General features: G+C 44.6%; 1 protein-coding gene across 1 annotated transcript in view; it reads right to left on the reverse strand.

The window, feature by feature from the left end:
- The window catches only part of LOC122791686 (xanthine dehydrogenase/oxidase-like), a 1,688,659-nt gene that overhangs the window by 135,961 nt on the left and 1,535,408 nt on the right, over nt 1-17,290 (reverse strand). Inside the window, exon 33 of the mRNA XM_044059558.1 lies at nt 774-888. Coding sequence (XP_043915493.1) covers nt 774-888 — 115 coding nt within the window. The remainder of the gene's footprint in view (nt 1-773; nt 889-17,290) is intronic.

Consider the following 17,290-nt stretch of genomic DNA (forward strand, 5'->3'; position numbering starts at 1 on the left):
ATATATATATATATATATATATATATAGATATGTGTGTGTGTGTGTGTGTATATATATATATATATATATATATATATATATATATATATATATATAAAACATTTCATAGAAGCAGGAGTTTAGATGTGTATTGAAAATGGATGGTTCAGTATGACTAAGATCTCAAAGGACAAGAACATCTTCAAATATGACTTTTTGGACTGGTCCATACAAGTTCCAGTTTGCACCATATATTTCATAGACCACTAACTTCTTACTCAGACCTGGATTGGATTAACATCAGCTATGCACAACGCACTGTTAATGTAAGTATACTTCAACATTTCCACTGTCACATTTGGCAACAACATCCTAAGCCACACTGATTCCTTTGTATAACCTGTTCTACATATTATGTCTGGAAGAAAATGTGGAGGATGTTTTAGTAAAAAGTATTCCTAATAAACAAATCAAGGAAAGTACAGTAGCATAGTTTAAACCAATGACAAGAGAAGAGCATTTTGTAAGCTTTGTGTATCTGGATACAAGATTACATATAAAGACTAAGCATTACAAATGTAAAGAAGAAGGGAGATAATTTGATTTATATGAAAATAATTGTTCTCCTCTTATTTTATATGTAACTTCCCTTGTACCAGTTTTGCATCATGTAATCCCTTCAGAGTCTAGCTTAAGGTACAATCATAAAATTAAAAAAAGTACAGACAGTGACACCATTTAAAATTAATAAACTATATTGTAATGGTGTATTATGTGAAGTAGAAATACTAACCATATGGCCACCTGTTAAGCAGTCAACTTCAACTTCAGAGCAAGCCACTCCATATGACATATAGCTGAATGCCATTCCTTCACTCTTTTCAAAGTCATATCCAATTTCTGGGGTTCTTAATATAACAAAAGCACAATATGTAAGTACAGCAAGTAATAACAATGAACAAAGTGTTCCTAATACATACATTAATTTAAAGACGGCATTAGTACACTGTTCATAATAAAACTATGGCATGATGTTTGCATTAAGGCATGTGTCATGCAACATTATGCAAGATGTACTCTGTAAAGACCAGCTTAAGATTTTAGAAGTGTACATGAGTTAAGCTATTGAGATGAAGTCATGTAGTAATACATTGTTTTATTCATTTCTTTATTTATCTTCCACTATAATGGAGAGAGAATCAAATTGTCAATCGTTCTGGTTATTATATTGTGTCAACCAGCCCATAAATTGATAGCACATTAACTTTAAGGTCAACAGGCAACAGGCCTTCCTTAATGAAATCAGACTTTGGCTAGAAACATTGCAGAAGGGAAAAATATATGTAGAACAAAAAGTACACACAATTGTTTTTCAGTTGAACAATAGCATGGTGCTCTGAATGAACATGTTTTCAAACACACATTAGTCTTATAAGCTGTTACTTCCAACCAGAGAATTCATTTTCTTTAAAATGTTAAGAATGTTCTAGGCAACCTCATGACACAGAAGATAGGAACTTTGACCCGAGAGGAAATGAAAGCAGCAGTCCACCTCTACTGCATGCAGAAAGGGGAGGCTTGTCAAAAGATTTAGTGATAGCTGACTATATGCCAGTGTTGATTTACAGCAAGACATCCTTCCTGTTTATCAATAACTAATGTGATCCTTGTTACTAAAGATTTTTTCAAGTAATCTCATTCTTTCTTGATAGCCAATGTACTTCTGAATAAGGCTGGGGAATATTTCATAAGCCTGTACAATATATTGCACAGACATTGAAAGAGAAAGACAGACCACCTTCTTCTTAGGGGCAAAATGAGCTCATTCTTTTATTTAAATGTACCTGCATAATCTTTAGCTACTGAATAACTAACTATACATTAGCAATAAAGCACTTCAGTCATCCTTTAGGTAGTGATAGATATAGGCACAGGCAAGTTGTAGATAGCATTTTTAAAGTTCTCTGTTAAAAAAAAATGTTTGTATTTTGCTGCAAGGGTATATGTTTTCTGAATATTTAATATTCAATTAATTAGTGGTATGCTTTGTACAGTTCTAGGTAAAGTATTTTCTTATTCATAGGTTCATAGGTAGGTACTAGGCTATTGGCCCTAGGGCCTATATAAGCCTAGCCAAAAAGGTACCCTGGCTTTCGCCACCCAAGAAAATTATTTTCCTGTGCCCCTGTCGAGCAGTGCCACAAAAGTGATCCCCGGGGTGAATTTCCTACTTCGCATCCAATCATCAAGATTTTTCTTGAAGAGTGCTAATGAGCAACTCTGTTTGACATAGATAGGTAGTCTGTTCCACAGTATGGGAAGTCTCTGGGACAGGAATCTATCCCTCCAGCATGTTATGTTTATTGTGGTGACAAGGTTTAGGTCCCTACAGCATGTAGCTCGGAGGGACTGGTATTTCTTTAAGTGGAGCATGTCCAACAGCTCTGGGTTTGACAGAGCTTTGTATGTTAGGCAGAGATCACCTCTGATTAGGCGATATGCGATGGAGTAAAGCTGGAGTTTTCGAATATTTGAATATAAAATCAAGTGGTTGGATAATTACTGAAGTATATAAGAGTATATAGGGGTAATTTCACACAGCTGGAGAAATAAGAATGAATATCTTCTGATTGTTTTACTATTTTGCTCCAGTAACTATAAACTTATATGATATGGATGGCTTAGTTTAACATTATTTAGCAACTGTTGCCTTAGAGTGCTTAACTGCTCTGGCTGGTGGCAGTGTAGTACCATAGAAACACCTAAGGCTATACAGTCCTGAAACAGTAATAGTAGTAATTTCTGAAAATTAACATTACTGTATGAGTGTGAAAATGTACAATACAAGATTCACTTTCTTTTGGTAAGATAACCCTGCAATGAGTCCCCGGATGGAAGTGTAGCAGGTGGAGCAGGATGCATCTGAAAGAGACACACCACATGTCAATGTTCTAGACCCTTCTGTAGAAGGCTCACACAGACATCCAGGTAGAATTGCACAGCAACAGAAATGCATAAAACAGTGAGAAACTCTGACACAGGTAATATTGTAATGTGAGGGGCTAAAGAGGTCCCAGATGAAAGAGCAACTGATGGAGCAAGATGCATCTGGGGAAGCTACATCACAGTACAATGTTCTGGAACCCTCTGTAGAATACTTCCATGACAGCCAGGTTAGAATTGCACAGAAATGGAAAATGCAGGAAACAGAGAGCAAAGAGAATGCTCTTATTTCATAAGAAATTTGTCTAAAGGAAGACCTGCTTGATTTAATAAAGATGGATAGACATATTAAGATAGATGAATAAAATGGGTTGTAGGAAGTAAATAAGACCCAAAATGTTAGAACCCTGGTAAAATGGATGAACACAGTAATCAAGAGTATTAAGAGAAGTTCATGTGATATAACAAATATAAATAGGAAATATTACTGTGCAGCTCAACATATAATATATAAACCCCAGGATTCATGAAGCTTGCGCCAGGCGCATGCATAGTGTAGGCGTTATAATGCCAAATATGGCCGTCGAGCGATTCAGGTACGATCCAATTCCACATGCACTACCGGCGTACGCCAGATCTGCGCAGCCCCTGGCGTAGGTATGCTAATCACCCCATGTGCAGTGTCGCACCATGCAAATGAAGGCATATAGCGATTCATGAAGTGGTGCAGGCATAGCGTAAGCCCACGGAAATGTAAACCAAAAAACACAGTTTACATTTTCCCAAACAAAACATCGGAGCTATGGAGAGGGCCAGACCCAGGTATCACAACGTTAATATATGCCAATGGCGAAATACACAGCCAATGGCATAAGAAAAGATGCACAACACGTAAATAACATTTAATGCCATGTCCACAGTAACGCACAGCACAACCACAGGGCATGTCTGCGGAAGATGTAACATAAAGAAATAATATAACAATGTCATAAAATCGCAATGTAATAGAAATCAGGTTTACAGCATAATACACAATGGTAGGCATGGAACACCACAACCAAGGTGCAAGGGTTGCTAAGGGCTAGTGATAGTGTTTGGCGCGGTAACTATGAATTAGTAGTCAATGCCATGCAAATGAGGCAGATAATACTGAATCGCAAATGTCCCGCCGGATGAAGGTTGTACCATACGGCGCAGCGGTATAACACCGAGGAGTGGCTCAGAGGAGATACAAGACATCAGCAGAGGGGTGTGCCACCGTAGCAGTAAGCACATTGGAGCATTGCAAATCTGGCCTGTCCATTGCTAAGCAAAGCTGCAGGACAGGGGTGAGGAGGAATCGTTTAGCTGAGAGCACACATGGTGCCCAAAAGCGCATGTGTATGAGGATGAAAACGTGCCGAAACCCAGTAATCGGATGCATGCGCCGCAAACAATAGCAGAAACAGGAAGGTCAGGGGAAGAAAAGAAGGAAATGCGGAAGTAGGGTAATTGGAGTACTAATGAGCAATCAACACTAATCAACCCACGAAGGCCAATCGATGGCAGCTGACAAGTCTGCTTGCAGAAACCTGCAAAACAGGATAGGGGAGGCATTTGAATGCAAAGAAAGGAGGGGAGGTATTGGATTGCAAAGATAGGAGACTTGACACAGCAGAGCAAAGCAAACCGACAGCAGACTGGCAGCAGCACACATAACGCAAGATACGCCAGGTCCAGGAAAGTACAAATGAAAGTAGGCTGCAGGATGCACGCCAGAAAATGGTAGGTGCAACGTGCAGAAATGTAAAGGGAAGGTCAAGAGGTAATCCATGGCAGGCAAATGTAATTCAACACCAAAGGCACCACAATAGTAGTTCCGGCAGTAAAACACATAAGATAACCTGTAGCTACGATCGTACATACACACCCTATGACATCATCGGTGTTCACAGCACAATAGCATAAAGTGTGAAAGCACCCAACACACACCTGTGTATTTCCAAACACCGCACCATAGGTGTAAACACACGGGGAACTTTTAAAATGTACATGTTGGGAGCTGCCATATCTGTGATTCATCAGCATGTGTTAGAGACTGACGGTGTTGTGGAGGATGATGCTGACAACCACCGCAGGCCTCAGAGGAGAAGGAGAGTGTTCAGACCAAGGGTAACCTACCAGGGGCTACATGACCTGGAGATAGTAGAGCATTACAGGGTGGACAGGGACATCTTACAGCAAATAGTGGAGCTGTGCAAGGGATTCCACTCCATCAACTGCCAGGTCGTGTGCAATGCCCAGGGCATTATCATGGATGTGTGTGCTGGCAGGCCTGGAAGCTACCATGACTCCCATATCTGGCATGCCTCACAGCTGTATCAGGTATTTGTTAGGGGGGACATCCCACATGGCCATCTCATGGGGGATGCTGGCTATGCACTGGAGCTGTGGATGATGACTCCCATCAGAAATGCACACACACCCATGCAAGAACGCCATAATGAGGCACACGCACAAACCAGAATCATTATAGAGCGTGTGTTCGGGATGCTGAAATCATGGTTCCGGTGCTTGGATACATCTGGTGGAGACTTGCAGTTCTCTCCAGGCACGTGTGCCCACATCGTCATAGTATGTGCCATGCTACATAATATGATCCTGCGGAAGCAGCTGCAGCAGGGACAAAATGGTGAAGGCCCTCATAGCCCACAGCAATTGCCAAGGCTATTACAGGCACAGAGGGATTCAGACCATGAACACACTGTGCCAGCCACAGTAGGCAGACGGAGGCATGCCCATTATGCCTATGCCTTGGCAAAGAGGGAACGTATAGCACATACTCTGACAGTGTAGGCCCCTACTGACTGACACCTCTCCACCTGCACACACAGTAAAATGGATGGCACACAAACATGACCACCTGTAAATTGTAATGTATAGGTGGCCCAATGTGTGACTCCTACATAGGCAGCCCTCAAACATTGTAAACACAACAGCCAGTGGAACACGGAATGCCAACACCTGAACAGTACATGAGTCTTACAGCATATGGTGGTGCTATGTGCCTGTCATGTTCCCCACCAGATATGTATATATATATATATATATATATATATATATATAGATATATATATATATATATATATATATAGATATATATATATATATATGTACACATATGCATATATATAATACAGATAGAAAGGGCAATAGAGGGATATATGGTGATATAGATGGATTCAGTGATATCTGCAAATATAATAGATAGTTTAACAACATTCATAACATCTTGGAGGTACAAATAAATAGGATACCGCCAACCATGAAATGTGTAACATACTGACATGCGTAACCACAAGGCTGAAAGACCGATAGAACACAGTACCGGAACAGTACATCCGCGAGTAATAGTATGATGATATGAAGGGACAGTTAGTCACCGCTGCCTGTGTCACGGTCCACGTAGGCACTGTGTTCAACTATGTCTGTGGGTGCCGTAGTCTGTGTAAGTGTGCGTTGAGGGTGCTGTGTGCATCTCTGTGTGACTGTAATGTGTGTGTGTGTCTGCAACATGTGTTTGTTAGTGCCAAGTCAGAGGCAGATCAGTACAGTAGGTGTGGGTATAGCTAGCCGTAGGCATACGGTTACTACCTGTCCCACAATATGAGGGACAGCCCCACCCTGGGCAGGTGTGTCCTGACATAAAACAGTACAAAGGGCAAATGTCCGAGATGGTAGGACATAACTATGTCCCATATATAATGTAACAGTCATATTTAATAGTTATGCCTGTATGTAAGAAACTTAAATGTTAAATGCAATATGATAAGTAGCCAAAGTCACACAACAATAGGTATGTAGTGAGGATAAAAGTATGTGCTAACCTGTGTACTGACCGTGGCTATGTGTTGGCCTGTAAACACCACTTTGTGTCCCACAAGTGTCCAACAATGACCATATGAAAAGGTGGCAACCCATGGCAAACAGGCTCTTTTAACAACACAACCACAATGACTGCAAATATCTGGGACAGAAATACAAGGGATAGCTGTCACTTACACATATCCCTTGATATATCGCTGCAATTATGGAGGTATACAAGTAGCAAGCTCACCTGCAGACGATATAGAAACCAATTAACAACGGCCCAACGTACAATCCCGTAACATAAGTCTACTAACTGTTAGCTCTCTAATTAGGGACGGAGCCCACACACATATATATGGATTATGTAGAAATGCAAGGCCCACAAACCTGTATATGTTACGTAGAACCACTGACATCCCCCACACTAGAAACTAAAGCTATACAGACTGTAATAGCAGCACAAACATCCAGTCAGTCAATTACATCTGCAGAACCCTCAACATACCGTGTGAGAGACACAATTAAAGGCGTCATGCAAAATTGCAGGCGTTGTATAATGGAACAAACAGCCATGTTACAGGTTTTGATTGCAATACTCCGTTATCAGACGTTGGGATGACAGGTACACCCACATGTTGAACCAAATACTTTACCTGTCACACACAATCCATGGGGGACATGAATCCAAACTATACTTGTCTCCATGCATAGCAGTTGCAGTTACACAGAACAAAACACAATACAGACCGTCTCCCTGAAGGTAGGGCAAATAGGCAATGCCCAAGTGGAGAATCCAATTATACCCCACTGTTGCCACGTAATTGGTGAATGGAGTAGCTGCACAGCTGATATGCAAGTAATTAGTCACTCAGGAACACCAACTGGCGGGATGAATCCACATGTTTCAGGTATCGACGTATATAAGGATGACTTGCCAGACATTCAAACCGTATGCTCATACCGAATACCAGTTGAAACACTGTGAGAGAGATAGAAACGAAATGCCGTAACGACAACAAGGTATGCAGAACGCCCGATATGTAAGGTTATGTATACCATGATCTGTATTAATTAGTTTTACTGTATGTATAGCCTGGTTTGCATTAATTAAATGTGTCCGCAATGCATAAAGTGGGGAAAGGTATTTATGTAGTGATGTCTTGCTGAGCATACTAATGCTTGTAGAAACTGTGCGTCCAGCAGTGGGACACAAGGTACACAGCACAGACACCACAAGGGATGCTACATGAGGGCGTTAAACAGAACAATGCCATACAACCCACCATCAGTGGTAGGGTATGTCCAACAAGGATGTGCCATACCAGGGGATAGTATTACTGTCACAGCACGCATGTGTATGGGCATATAACTTTAATGACATATGTAAGGTGGCCCCGCTGTGCAAGTATGCTTTTCATTATGGGATACTATGTGAAATATGTGTAATGTATAGTATTATAGGTAGATATGACAGATTGTCTACACAGCATAACAGGCATATCATGCATACCACAAGTATCGTCTATTGGTATGTACAATAACAGGATACATATGGCCTGTAGGTATGGGACATAGTAATAGCATGATAGCTAATCTAAATGGAAGGGCTACCAAGTAACCATGCACAAAGGACATGTAATAGCTTCACAGGTGCATAGTGGGGTACTATGCAGTCTGGCAAGTCCATGTGTAAGCACAACTACAGTGTTCACACTAGTGGCACCTCTTTAGGGTAGTGTCCTGTGAACAGCAGAGCCAGGTGTCACCTGCACCTCTGCACAGTACAGCCACTGCAGTGATCCCAGGCCTACATGTGTCTCCCAACCACCAAGGGAGGTATCACATGAACAGTGCTACTGAGTGTCCCTGCGTGATGTACATAGGACTTATGTTCCACAGCATGGTGAGTGTCCGGTTTGGGAATGTAACCCACAAGCACATCCCACTCATTGTGGCGTGTGTGCACATATCCATGAGCATGTTGCTCACAGTGGCCTCTGCTTATGTCGCGTATGAGGAGTATATCCATCAATAATGTTGTGGACATGGGCCCTGTCTGATCAGCAGAGGTCACCCCTGAGTATGTAGTATGCAAATGTGTACAGATGTGGTGTCCATAGTGCAGCCGTATATTTAAACTGTCAGAGCTCAGTAAACGTCATGGCGTGTTAATGTTGTGGCATGTAAAGCTGTAGCTGTTGTGTAAGGTACACCCTAAATGGGGTGGTGTACCCTTGAATGTGTGTAGCTGTCTTGAGTTCAGAGGTACAATGGGTGCCTATGCACCAGCTGCACACCCAGTACAGATAGGTGTGGCCACGTAGAAGGATATCCACACCACAGTGGCAATACGGTAACCACAGGAGTAGGTGTGACATATGTGTGTACTGCAAACATGTACAATGTGATATGTATGTAGGGGGACTACCATCCATGTGATAGTCAGTGGGTGAATGGTGTAATGCAAAGGTGATGTGCATGCACCTTGTGTCATGCAGCTTGATGCCATGATAGTCATATTATGTATCTGTCACAGCGACACCCATATGGTTGGAGTCAGTATCAGCTGGTGGAGCAATCATGGTGCTTGGTATGTAGGGGTTTGAAAGCTAGGCAGGAAAGTCCCCTGTGCTAGCCTGTTCCACAGAGAAGCATATACTGAACATGAGGGGCCCTATGACTGAGGAAAGTGGTATGCCAAATGTACCTGACATGTAGTAGGTACTATGGTATGCTGGCCTCACTGTGTGTCCTGTCCATGAGCCACATAGCATAACATCCTGAGACACAGGGTATGATGTGCAGGTGGATGCACATGTTGTCAATACCAGAATGGGGAATGGTGCTGAAAGTCAATGAGAGGACAATGTAGGATGTGTGGACTCCCGTACCATCAGCAACTGCCCTGGTAACTGTATGAAAGGAGTTCACCATGTGTAGGGGCCATGCTCTGGCCTTAACAAGCCCAACCCGGGTGGCAGCAAAGGACGGGAGCTCAACAATGTGTCTGTGAATGATGTCCTTGATGATGTGCCACATAGCCATGCAGAACAGTCCAGTCAGGTGTGTAGGACTATAGTCCCACTCGTGCAATGCGGTGCCACCTGTGTGTAGTGTGATAAATGCTGCTGTGTGCCATTCAGGGGCTACAATGCCTGAAACAAGGCTATTACTGAATATGGTGGCCTAGTGGTGAGACATGTAATTCAGAGGTTGGTGGACATCACAGCCTGGGACGTTGGAAGGTGACATGGGGCCAGTATCCCAGGACATATAGAGTGTAGGTCAGTACTGTGTAGGTGTGACCACAGGGACACCATAATGTTCATGTATGGATTGCGGCCCTGTAGTGAGTGAGAGGGTGTAATGTCAGCACTGAATCCATCCTCCAGCATGTTGCCAACAACACCTGGGTCTGCAATGTTCCTGAGTGACTGTTGTATGTGACAGCAGATGTGGGTGTTGCCATAGAATACTGACATACCACCATAATGCCTGGTGGTACACCCCGGAATGTGTGGCAGTCATGTTTACGTAGCTAGTCTTGGAGTATGTGATGAGGGACCCTGTGGCCCCACCATGGCTGACCAGTGAGCCACCCCACACATGGGAATGTACACCACTGTGCAACAGCCTACACCTGTTGTTGTACATCATATGTCCATGGAACATGACCACCAGAGTGGCGTCTGTTATCTGGTGTGTAACATCATGGCATGATCCATGCAGTTGTGTACATGCTAATGAAGTGCACTGGGGTATATGTCAGCATTTGTATGTGCATTGTCCATCTGCACGGGTGTCATGATGTTAACAACCGCTGTCAGCAGACGTCTGTAGTAGGTGTTGTAGTACACATGTACTGTGTATGCTGTGATGGGTGTGTTGCCGGGATGTGGCTAACAAGGTCGATTAGTATATGTTCGGAATCCACCAATGAGGGGATAACCCCAGGTGTGTAACACCCAGTCACATGGTGGTAGTGTTCATGCCAAGGGTAATGTAGGTCTTGGAGGTGGTGTGTATGGGTTGATCCAGCAGAGCGGAGGGTATGACTCATGGATGTGTCGGTACATGAGTGGCTATCCCAGTGAAGTGTGGGGTAGTGTCAGTCACACATCAGTAGTAGCTGTCTGAGGCCCACTGTCCACTATACCAGCATAGAAGGTATGTTACCCGTGGGGTATGATGTTGACTCTGTCGCTTGTTACAATGTGTATAGCGGTCCCAGACACAGTTAGTTGCACGTGGAGCACCTCTGATGTATTGTGCTATGTAACTTGCCAGGATGTGTGCAAAACATAGTGGGATATGGGAACCCCTCAGCTGTGGCTGTGTCGGTCCAGGTATGTGCCTGAAAAGTATGGTCCTTCTATAACCTGTCATTGCAGGTGTGCTCTGCAGAGCCTAGAGGCAGGTCCCAGTCACTGCAGAGATGTTTGAGTGGTGCATTATAAGGTGTGCCTTGTCTGCGTGCATCAGAGAGGAAGATGCAAGCATTGTGTCACATGACCCCATGTCGTGCCTGCCAGTTACCGCCCTGCCGGTGACAATTATTGGAAACTGTGCAAGACAGGCAGTATAGAAGCAGCAAGAGCCTTACATGTGAGCTGTACTCCCAGGGCTGACAGGTGCAAGTCATCTGTGCCACAGCATTGTGTTTGACCAGGACAGTCATAGCGGACAGATACCACATGCCTGTGGAATGACAATAGGAGCATAGCCAACTGTTGAAGTGACACAGTCGGTCATTGCACAGTTGTATCGTGTCCAGACAAATGCAAAATGCTCCCCAGGGCTAGGCCCACACCCTCAGGGCTATAAGACTGGTGAGCTATTGCATGTCCCTGCACACGTAGTCTGTGAAGTGGCATCACAGGGCAGTCACACTAACATGGAGAATGACAGTCATATTGTACCTGGTGAGGTGTGGCATGGGTGCATAGGTTATGTTGCAGAAGCAGTTACCCGACAGCAAGATGTAAGCGACTAACGCCTTGTGTAGCCTGCTGTGTGGAACTGCAGTGTGACTCCCTACAGAGTCAGCTATGACTGGTGTGTTGTGAATGTTATAACTCACTATTGGCTGTATGTGATGGGCACACATGAGTCTGTGGGCTATAAGCTGGTGATGTTGTCTTCCATGATGGGGGCTACCTCTGGTGCCTACAGTGAGTATGGAGACGTACTGCACAAGTTGTCCTCGTAGGTGTGGCCAGTGGTGTAGATCATGTGAGACTATGTGATGGGTGGGGTGTGTTGCGAATGTTACACATCCCCAAATGACTGTCAGGTGCAGTCAGGGTTGGTGACAGCATTACCCCCAGCCATAGCTGTCAACCTCCTGTCCCCAAACTGAGGAACATTAGCCCTCATACTGCGTGACAAATGAGCAAAACTTAGAACACTTGCAACTGGCTTACTAACAGCTTCAACTAGGAAGGGCATACGATGGCTAAAATAGGCTGGTCTTATGCATAAAAAAGATATTCCAATGAATTAATATGATTCCCATCTATTTAGCCATGGCTAGCAGATAAACAATTTACAACAATGAATGTGTGACAGACCCTTCCAATGTGGAACCTTGAGGAACATGCACCTTTTAGAACCCCAAATGAGGTACGTTCCTCGTAATGAGGTACACCTGAGAGCTATGCCCCCTGCATGGCTGCAGAAGTGCATCACCCACAGGCTGTAGTGCTGTATGTTGGGAGGTGAGCATTGAATGTGTACATGAGACAGTTGCTCTATTGCCACATGTACGACATATCCCTCATATAGACAGGCAGTAGCACTAGTACGTGACAGTTGGACATGCCTGTATATACAACCATGTCCCACAGGATATGTGCTTTACGTGTGTACAACAGCTGTCATACCTTAAGCAAGCTGGGAAGTGTAGGACAGCCAGTGTACCTGTACGACATGGTGTGGAATGGGTGCTATAGTAATCAGTAGCTCATGACATGCTCACAAGTTCTGAACAAGTGCCTAGCATGACCATACAATACAGATAGGGTGTTGGATAATATCAACCCACAAGTGGTGATGACAGTCATTTAGGGTGGCACCGCACTATAACCCTGCTGAGTATGGTGTGCATGTCCATGAACCATTAGCACTGTAGATTTTAGCAGTACAAATGTACAAGATAGCAAGGATATTTGATTACAAATACCTTTGCATGTCACAGGAGTGTTCCACCAGTGGCCTGTTGACAGACTCACAACTACAAAAGGTGCAAGAGTGACATGTGCACAGCACACCAGTGCCAGCTACAGTAGAACAGGGTTAATGTGTTGTGCCCCACCCTCATTGTAGCCCATACCACACAGACAAATGTTAGGCATCTGTGTATGTAAGGCTGTGAATGGCCATGACCTATCAGTATAGCTGTGTCAGTGTTGTGAACAACATACAGAATGGGCTGTGTGGGTGAGGTGTGTGACATATGTGCACAGTCTGATGGATGATACCAGCAGTGTCACCGCTAGGTGAACATCCCTGTACCCATAAACTACTACCTATGCTGTGGTCAACATTATGGACACTGTGTAAGGGATGGTGCTGTGCAGTGCACCCCCCCGACATGGTGACGTCTCAAGGCCCCTTAGGTAGTCATATGAGGTACCCATGTCATGTCAGGGTGCCATCCATGAGCACGGAGATCACTGGACAGGCATATACAGCACTGTGGTGACCAATATTGGATCACATACCACCTGTAAGGGGTAATGGCTATGTATGGATGTGTGATACCAGCCTTCACAATTCTCACCTCCACTATGCAGCATGCTGTCTACCTTGCAGAAGGACATTTGCTACACCATGATGATGGACATGCTACATGTCCATATCCTGATCTATAAGACATATGTCATGGACAGCCACCATCCTAATACTAGGAGCGACCACAGGCTGGACAGATCCCTGTGCCATATATGTGACATACTCCCACCATACCATGCAACCCTGTCCATCAAAGCTGCACATGTCATCCCAGTCATACATGGTGTGATGGCTGCATGGTAGATGCACTATCAACTGACTGGATCAGTAATGTGGCACTGATGCACCTTGCGGTGGCACAATGGCTATCTGTTACAGCTTGGAAACCGTGCCCACACATGCTATGGTTGATAACCATCCCTGTGAATGTCGTCTGACTAGCCATTGTCCCATGTCTATCACATGTGCAATACAGGCGATCCGTGGCAGGATGTTGAACAGTTGTACAGTGCTGTGTAGATGTATATGGCAAAACACATGAATGTACAGGTGTCCATGCGTATGTGTGCATTGTCACTGCTCAAGTTCATTACGGCTGTGTCTGTGTTGATATGTGACATATACACAGCATCCAGGTCAACAGTAGTACCGTGGACACATCCAGGCATGTGCAGATAGGTAAGAACACAAGTGCAGGCAAATAGACATGCCCACAGCAAGACAGCATTTACATGGAGTATGAACACTGTAATGAGGTGACACACATATATGGTGATGATATCCAATGCATAATGGGTGTGACATGTGTGACACAAACACGTCAGTCGTGTAAGTGTCATGATGCTTTGCAAAGATAACTGTGCAGATGTAGTAGATGTCATAGAAATGTATGTGCAGCAGTATCTCTGTACATCTCTGAAACTGTGACCTGTCACCATCATTATGTCTTACAGATAATGCTCCGTACACGCCTCCCAGCATACACCTGCCAGGAGGATGATGTCCTCATCCCACAGCTCCATGACAACTATGACTTGTTGTTCAGCCATGTGCCACAGCATGCCCAGCAGCAGGATGACCTGTGGCAGGATCTATGCAGGAGGGTGAATGATGTGGGTGGCCATAACCGCACCTACCAACAGGTGCGCAGACACTGCATGGACCTGATATGACATGCAAAACAGTGTGCCACTGCAATCACCAGGGAACAAGGTGGAACAGGTGGTGGGCCGCCAACCCAGCCCCCACTCACACACACCAAGGAGCTACTGGCCAGTCTGGGGACACCCAGGGAACAGCATCCAGAAACACTAGCTGCCATCGTGGAGGTGGGTGTCTCCCAACCAATGAGCCTGGAGTTGCCTGGTAAGTCAGTACTGCACATATGGCTATTATATCCCATGTAGTTGCATGTGTCACTGTACATTATGTAAAGTAACAACATATGCAAGGTATGTGGACACACATGCTGCATACTACAGTATGCTACGTTGTGTATGCACACATGTGCATACTATATGCTATTACACAGGTGAATGTGTTCACAAGCACAGTGCAACTTGTGGCTGTCATACAGTCATGGATAATGTTCATACTGGTGTGTCACCCCTATACAGGTACCTCTGGCATGCCGCACAGACATGGGTCCGTTGCAGGTGAGACTGTCATCAGTATCAGGCATGTTACAGTGTATTTCTATTTGCCATGTGGCCAGTTAACACTTGCACACCTGATGTTTGTTCCAGTCGCGATATGCAGATCGCACCACCCTTCATTCACACACGCCACCCATGTGCAATATATACAAATGTAATGATACACCGACTTGAAACCACAGTACTTGTCATTGCGACATGTGTGGTCAGCTGTGCATACAATGGCGGAGGTGTTCTACAATGGATGCATATGTAGTATGCATTGGAACAACATGTGTGGTACGCACACAGTACCACACAGTGAGCTGTGATATGGGCAGCCCACAGGTGTCACCATTGTGTCATATGCCCCTGCATTGGGTGCACACATTGTGATGTACCACCTGACATGTCCCAGACATGTAGTGTTCTGTCTGCAATATTGTCACACTATCGCATGACCTATACCCCACATACCAAACATACAACAAGTTGTCTGCATATCCCTGTGGATTGTGACATATCTGACATCTATGGGTGTATGTCATATGGGACAACACAGACATGTGGAAAAGATGCCCATCACACACAACTGGCCAACACATGTGCATACATGGCCATGGGGGATGGCCAGAGACATGTAGCCACACAGTACTTGGGATGTGTATACACCCTGTTGCACATTGTTCACACATGGTCCAATTATAGCCTTAGTTGACCAATTATACAGTTGATGTGGTACACTGGACAACCTAAAAGCCTGTGCACAGCTACTGGAGGTGTCACTGAAGTCTACCATATACGATCTGTTGAACATCACGACTGTGTTGCAGTTATGGCTATGCAATGTGTACATATTATGCATTCTACAGCAACATAGATGCCTCATGTTGCCATGCAATGACACAGTGTCTGTACTTCACACTGTATAGCAATGTAGATGGCTCACACTACCCTCCCATGCTCATGCACATTTGCTAAACATGCATTCTATCTGTAGGGCATACACACAACACTGCAATGTGAAGCCCATTATGATGCTGTACATGTGTCAGGACACCATTGTGTCAAACATGTATGCATGTTAATGCACATGTCAGCAGATTACATGTCAAGGTCATGTCAGCCATGTGTACTCTTATCCTGTTCTGGGCCACATGGTGTATCACGGGGATGCATGCATACTACCATGATTGTGTGAACTGCATGGCTACTGATATGACACCTGCTTGCTGTAGTGTGCACCCCAGGGAGGTATGCTTACTAACACTATTAATGTCTGAGCTGCATGCCATCTGACAAATCACATGCATGGTGTGTCTGTGTGTGCCTGTGTTTGTGTGTGTGTGTCTATGTTTGTGTGTGTCTGTGTGTGTGTGTGTGTCTGTGTGTGTGTGTGTGTGGCTGTGTGTGTGTGTGTGTGTGTGTGTGTGTCTGTGTGTGTGTCTGTGTCTGTTTGTGTGTTTGTGTCTGTGTCTATTGTACTTTACAGTATTTCTTTGCATTCACAGGTGATGTAGGTGCGTTACCCTCCTGCGGTCCATCTGATGTTAGTGTCCCCACAGATACTAGCAGTGATGAACATATGCATGAGGTACAGGCAGGGTTGTCAGGGGCTGAATCTGTGCCAATGGTTACCATCCCAGCGCTGTCCCCCTCTTCCCCGCACACAGTTCTGCTGTCAACACATACCGCATCACCAGTGGCCATAGAGGAAGGACAGTCAGCATCTGTTAGCATGGAACAGGAACATGTGGTGGCTACAGAAGGTGTGCCTACACACCATGGTGTCAGTGTAATGACTACAGATGTGCCACACAGGCATGTGGCCGGTGCTGCTCGTAGGAGGACCTCTGGCAGACATGCACCTGCAGGACAGAGCGCAGCAGCTGGTATCTCCAGATGCATGTTCCAGACTGTAATGGCGGCACAGGCATGTGCTGAACGGCAGAACAGAGAAGGACAGAGGCTGCAGAGGGCTGCTATCCATACCCTAAATGACAACATCTAGGCATTGGCAAATGCTCAACAGCAGATTGCTAATGTTCTGGATAGGCGATTAGGTGAAATGGTCAGAATCCTTGACCGAGGCATGGCAATCCACAAGCGGGAGCTGTCTGTGCTGGAAAATCTGGTAGGAGTGAGGCCGGTA

Source organism: Protopterus annectens, chromosome 1.part2 (assembly GCF_019279795.1).
Source record: "Protopterus annectens isolate FY-2018-M chromosome 1.part2, PAN1.0, whole genome shotgun sequence".
NCBI lineage: Eukaryota > Metazoa > Chordata > Ceratodontiformes > Protopteridae > Protopterus > Protopterus annectens.